The following is an 8,111-nucleotide window of genomic DNA, read 5'->3' on the forward strand; positions in this document are numbered from 1 at the left end:
CTAATTGTGAATATGTTATATAACATATTATTTTGATTAATTTAGTATCTAACCACAATATGAGCAACCAACAAATTATAAACAATTAAATTTTTTGATTTATCATAAATGTTATATACTACAAATAAAAAACAAACACCAATATGGATGTATGTATGTGGTATATACTGTTTTTAATGGCCTTTAACATATAATTTTACCTCATTTTAATCATTTAGATTGCAAATTAGGTGTATATATTGCATTCCACATGCATAATTTCATAGAAAGGGATTAAACTGCACCCTTGAAAAGTTTGGGGCAAAATTGTGAGGTTATTCTTGTGAATTTAGTAGTATTGGTGGTAAATGTGAAAACAGCAGAAAATTTAGGTACCAAGGTTACAAAATTGTAATATTCACTGGGTCTCTATGGCACAATTGAAAGATACGGGGTTGATTTGAAGGATGTTTTCTTAAATTCCCAAAGCATTTTGTCCATTTGAAAATAATCAGAATGCGAGGGACCTAAAGTGAAAATTCAGAGAAGCTAACCATTGGAATGGAATCGAGCTTTATCTTCGCCGGCGGCAGCCATGACGACAGAGCAAAAACACGGAATGAGGCTGTAGACTTCAGACGCATTGTGCAGCAAAGGGCAGAAATGGGATTGTGGAGACCATAGAAGAACATCTCTAACGCAGGCTGGACAAAATTAATAAACCTTTACAGATAAAGAATAGTATCATTTTCAAAATATTAATCAGCGTGAATCATATATTAGGATTGTTGGAAGGTTCAATAGAAAAATCAGTCTACGTGAATCATATTTTAGAATTCCAATATTTTCATAATTGTTGGAAGGTTCTATAGCAAAAAGAGAAGAAAAAAACGTATCTACCCGTTCTGTTCAGATCTGGTGTATTCAAAAAAGAATTGTAATTTAATAATTAAACAAAACGACTGTGTTTTAAGGGTAGTGGCATAAACATGTAATTTTTTGTGGAAAACTCAGCGTTAAGTACTTCCTTTTAATAGATTAGATATATAAATAATTCAGTAAAAAATAATTCAGTAAAGAAAGTGTGTTACTGGAAGAGAGGAAGTGTTGTCTGGTCAAAAAGGTCAGCTGGGAAACAGAAACGTGAACAATGGTGAGACTGAGACGTCGTTCTTTGTGCGAATTTTCAAAGTTAAAATCTTTTTTTTTGGTTTCCTAAATTATCCAACTTCGATAAACTTTCAAAAACCCAGAATCGAGTGGAGGAGAAAGATCTGATATGCAATGGCGAGTGGATGTGCTAAACGAGGTGGTTGTCCTAGCGATTACGTCGCCGTTTCAATAGCTGCCATCTGCTTCCTCGTGTACGTTCTGTTCCTTTTTTTCTTCTTGAGATGGTTTGCTTGTTGACTCTTTACTTCGGTCGCCTTCAACTAGAAAGTATCGATTTTTCGAGATACGACTTTTGGGTTTAACCGTTAAATGTTCGTGTGATGTCTCTCGCTTATTTACTTATTTGCCTTTTAAGTGTTTGATGTTATGACTCAACAGAGTTACTTTGTTTATACGATCCAAAGGATCTGTCTTTTGCTGGAAAATTAGTAGTTCCAGATTTCTTGATAGCAAGATTCAAATACTTATGTATAATGATTTTGATTTGAAGTTTGGAAGCATCGTTCAGTGTTAGTGAATCTTTTATCGTAATCATCTTCAATTTCTTAAGTTTGATCTGATTCACTTGTTTATTACCAGGCTTCTATCACGGTCGGTCTTACCATGTTTAATACACAAAGCTCCTCGTAATAACAGTAGCAGTTTCTGGATCCCTGTCATTCAAGTCTTCTCCAGCTTCAACCTTCTCTTCTCTACTATGGTTAGATAATCGACTGGGCCCTTAAAGAATCACTTCATCTGTAGACTTTCTACAGTAATATTTCGGAAAACTCACTGTTATTTATACTTTTCAGATGTCCATTAATTTGCTTCAGTTCAAGACGAAGCACTGGTGGCAATATTGCTATCTTTGGTCAGGTTTGTTTGTAACAATGTGTTGTTTAGAAACAAATGGTTGGTTCCTTGTACAGTATGTTCAGTGTAATGTTTTGTTTCAGTGTGGGTCGAAGGACCACTTGGGTTCGGTTTGCTGATGAGCTGCCGTATAACTCAGGCCTTTCAACTATACTTCATATTTGTCAAGTAAGAATAAATCTGAATAGTCCTATAACTCTCTCGATTGGTTTAATTGTGTTTCTTTGTGATCATGTAGGAAACGTCTTCCTCCTGTAAAGTCATACGTCTTTCTTCCACTTGTTTTGTTGCCATGGATCTTTGGAGCTGCAAGTAAGCTTTATACTAACTTTACGCTTGCTTTTGTTGGATAATAGCTCACGGTCTTTTGATTCTGCTTTTAGTTTTCCAGGCAAAAAGGCCTCTCGACTCTCAATGCCACATGGGTCTTGAATGGACTTTACCAGTTGCAGGCTTAAATGCTCTTTACGTCCTGGCTTTACTTGCATTCACAAGAGCTATACGTCATGTAGAGTTTCGCTTTGATGAGCTTAGAGATCTCTGGAAAGGGATTCTCGTCTCAGCCACTTCAGTCGCTTTATGGGTAACATCGTTTGTGTTGAATGAGATTCATACAGACACCTCTTGGCTTCAAGTCACTTCAAGATTTGTGCTTTTAGTCACGGTATGAACCTCTACCAAGATTCTCTGCTTATCACAAAGCATTTCATACTAATGCTGGGCATTCGGCTTTTCGGTTCGGTTTTTGGGTTATTCGGGTTGGGGTATTTAAGACCTGTTTAGGAACCGGACATTTTTCTGAGCATCGGTTTGGATAGTATTGAGTTCCTATTTTTTTATAAAACCCGAAGTAGAACCAAATTAAAAATAGTTCGAGTTTAGGTTTGAATTAAATTCGGGTTTAAAGCCCAAAAACTTAACCCCCCCCCACCCACCCACCCACCAAAACCTGAATTAAACCCAGAAAACGAAAAAATATTTGGATACTTCGGATAGTTCGTTTTTTTATTATAATTAAAATTAATTAAATTTTTTATTATAATTAAGATTAATTAATAATTTTATTATATTTGCAATATTCGGTACCGTTTTCGCTTCGGTTTTGTTTTTTGGATTAAAAAAAATAGAAACCATTCGGCTTTGTAATTTTTGGTCCGGTTTCGTTTTTTTTTAATCGGATCCAGTTCGGTTTTCGAGTTTCGGATAATATGGCCAAGACTATTTTAAACAACTTAAGAGTTAGATTCTGTTTTTTGTAGGGTGGGATTCTTGTCATTGTCTTCTTTTCCATCTCGAGTCACCAACCTCTGCTCTCACAAATCAGCTTCAAGAACAGACAAGAGTTTCCAAGAATGGGACTAGCTCTAGGCATTCATGATAGTGGATTATTGTTTCGTAAGGAGGAGGTTCGACCTGTTGATCCAAACGAGCCACTTGATAAGCTTCTTCTCAATAAAAGGTTTCGAAAGTCGCTTATGGAGTTCGCGGATAGGTAACACTCTGTTTTGATGTCTGCCTTCATTTTTCATCCCATGTTTAGACATTTTATATAAGGTTGTAATCTTTATATGTTTAGCTGCTATGCTGGAGAAACATTGCATTTCTGTGAAGAAGTGTATGAACATAGTAAAATCCCGGAAGGTGATTCTATAAGAAGAATCTACATGGCTAGACATATCATGGAGAAGTTCATCGTCGCAGGTTTTATCATCATCCATCTTCTTTCTTCTTCTTCTTCTTCTTCATAAACAGGTCTCAGGTGTTGTCTCTTTAAACACAGGAGCGGAAATGGAAGTGAATGTATCACATAAAACCAGGCAAGAGATCTTAACCACTCAAGATCTAACTCACCTTGATCTCTTCAAGAATGCATTAAATGAAGTGATGCAATTGATCAAAATGGTAAAACAACATTCTCTCTTTTACTCTCTTCCTCCTTAATGAAAGCTTATTCTTTTGGTTCTCATTTTCTTTAATAATATTGAAGAACTTAGTGAGAGATTACTGGTCATCCATCTTCTTCATCAAGTTCAAAGAAGAAGAGGCGATGGATAAGGAAGGATGGAGTCTCTCTCCTCCAAGGATGAGTTTAGTTCAAGGCTCTGATGATCCTTTCTATCAAGAACATATGTCAAAGAGCTCCACTTCTAGATGTAGCAGTCCTAGTTAAGGACTCTTAACCGGTACTAATCCAGAACCTAAACCGTGTTTTTAACATACAGTATCTTGATGTTTATAGCAATCCAGTCCATATAAATTTCTTTTTCACATTTCTTGTACATGTCCTTTTCTATAATGTTCTGTTTTGATTATTATAATATTCGTTTGTGATTTAAAAATGGGAATATAATTGTAGATGAAGACCCAACTTGCACTTTGTATTGTAGTTTACCAGGTTGGTATTGCTTCCAAGCCTTATACATATCTTCTTATCAATTTTTGTGTTAGTTCATAAAGTTACAGAAACATACACCAATTCATTTTCATACACAATAGAAACAATTGTTAGAACAACCCCATATTTATTCACTGTGAATGTCATTACATGAAAACCAAACTATTAAGATGGATTCAAGAAGTTGTGTATAGAAGAAAAAAAACTTGAGGATGTCAGGATGCATGAGTAGCATACTAACAATAAATTAATAGTAAAATATATCCAAAGGATGAGGCTAACTTGTTCCACCACTCAAACCCTGTTTTAAATGCACACGTATGTATGTATACATGCATTCATATATACGAATCAAGATGTTACACTCAATTAGTCCATTACATTATAGGTATACACACATAAATACAGTTACTCGATGTGGTAATAGAGAGAGATCTTTAATTGCTTAATAAGACCGCATAAAGAGACGCCACAACTTTCTTTCCTCCTCTCCATTTCACTTCCCTCAACGCAAACTTTGCAGACTTTCCGAGGATTAAAAACAAATATTCTAACTAAAAAAGGAGAAATTTGCGGTAATTCTCTTGTGAAATTCGATTCCGTTTCTTCACCGTCAATTCTCTAGAAAAACATTCCTTCACATCCCTTTTTCTTTTCTTCTAATAAGCTCTGATCAGACAACAAAACCAAACTAAGAAACCCTCTTCGTCTGTCTGAAAAAATATCAAAGGTTCGGTTCTTGTTGATGATGATGGTTTGATGTAGATGGGTTTTCAGAAAGTTCGCTCCTTTTTGATCCTTCTGATGTGTTTTCCAATTAACATCGATTCAAATTTGAGTTTCCTTATACAGAGGAGAAGGGGAAGACTCCTTTGCGTGTGACAAACAGTTTTCTTTTATCTTCTTCCGTATTCAGATCCTCTTATCGTTTATTATTTACCACACTTCTCTTCCAAGTTACAGATTCTTTCTCTGTTCTTGATTAGACAAAAGAAGACAAGTAACCTTTTTCGTCTTATAACCCATAAAGTTGCTTCCTTTGTTTTTTGTTTGATGATCATGACTTGGATCTTTACTGGCTTTTGTTGATCAAATAGTACTTACTTGTTATAAGATTAGAGTCTTGTTCTGTGTTTTTTCTTCTTCATGATTCAGTCAAATCAAAGTTTGACTTTGTCTTAATTTTTGTGGTTTATAGAGATAAATCTGTCTTCTCACAATGGATGCTACAACGAGTGGAACTCCAGGTTTACAGTATCATGACTTACCTGATCAACCTGTTGCTTCTCCTCCGGTGACTACATTTCAACTCCCGGAGAGTTTCCTTTAGCAGCTAGCCCTTCCATTGTCCTTCATGTTCTCACTGAATGTAGATTGGATCCTCATGACCTCGCCAATCTAGAGGTTCTTTTTTCGAATTAAAGTCTAAAATCTTTTACTGAAATTTCAAGAATTAGATATTCTGTTGTTGTTTTGTTTGTTTAGGCGACATGCTCGTTCTTTAGCCAGCCAGCAAACTTTGCACCGGACTGTAGTTTATCCCTACCTGAGCTCGCAGCTCTCGACATGTGTAATAAAAGGATGATTTTCAAGCCGATGAAGGAAGAAGAGCGTGAAGGCATGAAACGTAGGTGCGGAGGTTCATGGAAACTGGTACTTAGGTTTTTGCTGGCTGGTGAAGCGTCTTGTCGAAGAGAGAAATCTCAAGCCATTGCTGGTCCTGGTCACAGCGTTGCCGTCACTTCAAAAGGCCAAGTCTACACCTTCGGTTATAATAACTCTGGACAGCTAGGACACGGCCATACCGATGAAGAACCTCGGATTCTACCCGTCAGGTATGTTAATGGTTTAGTGTTTATTACAACAACCGGGACATGGTTTTCACGAAGAATGTGGTCTGTGTTTTGGTGCAGATCATTGCAGGGAATCAGAATCATCCAAGCAGCAGCTGGTGCTGGCCGGACAATGCTAATAAGCGACAATGGAAGTGTTTACGCTTGCGGTAAAGATTTGTTCGGAGAAGCTGAGTACGGAGGGCAAGGGAGTAGACCGGTTACAACTCCTCAGGTTGTTGCATCTTTAAAGCACATATTTGTGGTGCAAGCGGCTATAGGGAACTTCTTCACCGCTATTCTCTCCCGAGAAGGGAAGGTTTATACATTCACGTGGGGCAATGACGGTAGGCTCGGACATCAAACCGAGGCTAATGATCTCGAGCCACGTCCTCTGTTAGGTCCGCTAGAGAATGTACCCGTTGTGCAGATTGCTGCTGGTTATTGCTACCTTCTTGCCTTGACTTGTCAACCAAATGGCATGTAAGTTCCTTCCTATACACTCAGGGGCGGTCCTGGGATTTTAGGGGCTATAAACAATTTAATATGATTTTAATAAAATTTTCTTTTACGAATTTGGAGGCTTTTCTTCATTTAAATTATTTTTCAAAAAAAAAAATCGGGGCTATAGGCCAATGCTTCACTTGGCTGTGTATACACTATTTGCAAATGACCTAAACCGGCTCTGACGCAGTATCATGGTTGTTTTAGGTCGGTTTATTCGGTTGGTTGTGGTTTGGGAGGCAAGCTTGGTCACGGGTCGAAGACCGATGAGAAGTATCCTCGGGTTATAGAGCAGTTTCAGGTATTGAATCTTCAACCTAGGGTAGTTGCAGCGGGTGCTTGGCATGCGGCGGTGGTAGGTCAGGATGGAAGAGTGTGTACTTGGGGTTGGGGAAGATACGGCTGCTTAGGACACGGTAACGAGGAGTGTGAGTCAGTGCCTAAAGTTGTTGAAGGGCTAAGCCATGTCAAGGCGGTTCATGTCGCAACGGGAGATTACACTACTTTTGTGGTCTCGGAAGATGGTGATGTTTACTCGTTTGGTTGTGGTGAATCTGCTAGTCTCGGTCACCATCCAGTCCTTGATGAACAGGTTAGCGCTTGATTATGGCTTAGATTGATATGAGACAAGTAAACTATAAGCACAAACGCCTTACTTGCGTTGCAAGCTAATTTGATTCTTGTTTTGTTGGTGTAGGGTAATAGACATGGGAATGTGTTGAGTCCAGCGGTAGTAACATCGCTGAAACAAGCGAAGGAGAGGGTGGTTCAGATTAGTCTAACGAATTCGATATCTTGGAATGAGCTAACGGAATCAGGGAAGTTATTCGCGTTTGGTGCGGGTGATAAAGGTCAGCTTGGAGCAGAGCTTGGTCGTGACCTAACAGAAAGGTGTGTACCTGAAAAAGTAGATATCGATCTCAGTTAGCGGTTGGCGGTTTAGTTTGTTATGGTTCATAGAATTTGGAAAGGTTTGTACAAAAGGTAGGGGAACATAAGTTAAGGAACTTGTCTTAACATTTGCACTGTATAGATTTGTAGATTTATTCTAACTGTTCATGTGTCGTGTTTTAGCCTTTAGGTTATTTTGTTAATATCTGTTTGAATAATTTCAGTTAATCAATTTATTAAGGTTCATTTCTTTTCAGTTAATCAATTCGTGCCTTGTTCGCCAGATGAAATTACGGATTTTTTTTGTGGGCTGTTTGACTTCAGTTTAGTTGACGAGATATCACTGCGTTTAGGGGACGGTAAATTTATGGAAGTAGGATTCCTTGTGAGACACGGGAGTGAAGCCCAATTGTAGATTTATGTGCACGCGCGAGTACCATAATCTATGGCTTATTCTTGTTCACAGTCTGACAGTCTCACAC

General features: G+C 37.8%; 1 protein-coding gene and 1 pseudogene across 3 annotated transcripts; both read left to right on the forward strand.

Annotated features, from left to right (window-relative positions):
- Nucleotides 1-1,073: 1,073 nt before the first annotated feature.
- On the forward strand, nucleotides 1,074-4,319 carry LOC106315565 (regulator of G-protein signaling 1-like). Of its 3 annotated transcripts, XM_013753329.1 has the most exons (11): nucleotides 1,074-1,132; nucleotides 1,233-1,343; nucleotides 1,732-1,852; nucleotides 1,947-2,010; nucleotides 2,091-2,175; nucleotides 2,246-2,319; nucleotides 2,391-2,671; nucleotides 3,267-3,499; nucleotides 3,584-3,708; nucleotides 3,788-3,909; nucleotides 3,995-4,319. In XM_013753329.1, exons 2-11 carry the CDS (start codon nucleotides 1,264-1,266, stop codon nucleotides 4,175-4,177), a joined length of 1,368 nt encoding a protein of 455 aa, XP_013608783.1. In that variant the 5' UTR covers nucleotides 1,074-1,132; nucleotides 1,233-1,263; the 3' UTR covers nucleotides 4,178-4,319. The 3 variants fall into 3 exon arrangements, with proteins under 3 accessions (XP_013608783.1, XP_013608782.1, XP_013608784.1); XM_013753328.1 differs by lacking the exon at nucleotides 1,074-1,132 and having other exon boundaries at nucleotides 1,141-1,343; XM_013753330.1 differs by lacking the exon at nucleotides 1,074-1,132 and having other exon boundaries at nucleotides 1,141-1,343; nucleotides 4,002-4,091.
- A 502-nt stretch (nucleotides 4,320-4,821) lies between these two features.
- On the forward strand, nucleotides 4,822-7,890 carry LOC106313545 (annotated as a pseudogene).
- Nucleotides 7,891-8,111: the final 221 nt, after the last annotated feature.

This window comes from Brassica oleracea, chromosome C9 (genome assembly GCF_000695525.1).
Source record: "Brassica oleracea var. oleracea cultivar TO1000 chromosome C9, BOL, whole genome shotgun sequence".
NCBI classification, from domain to species: domain Eukaryota; kingdom Viridiplantae; phylum Streptophyta; class Magnoliopsida; order Brassicales; family Brassicaceae; genus Brassica; species Brassica oleracea.

Coding starts and splice junctions, on each gene's coding strand:
- LOC106315565 (XM_013753329.1), top strand. CDS start 1,264: ATGGCGAGTGGATGTGCTAAACGAGGTGGTTGTCCTAGCGATTACGTC. Junction 2,011..2,090: donor ATATTGCTATCTTTGGTCAG/GTTTGTTTGTAA, acceptor GTTTTGTTTCAG/TGTGGGTCGAAGGACCACTT. Junction 3,500..3,583: donor CTTATGGAGTTCGCGGATAG/GTAACACTCTGT, acceptor TTATATGTTTAG/CTGCTATGCTGGAGAAACAT.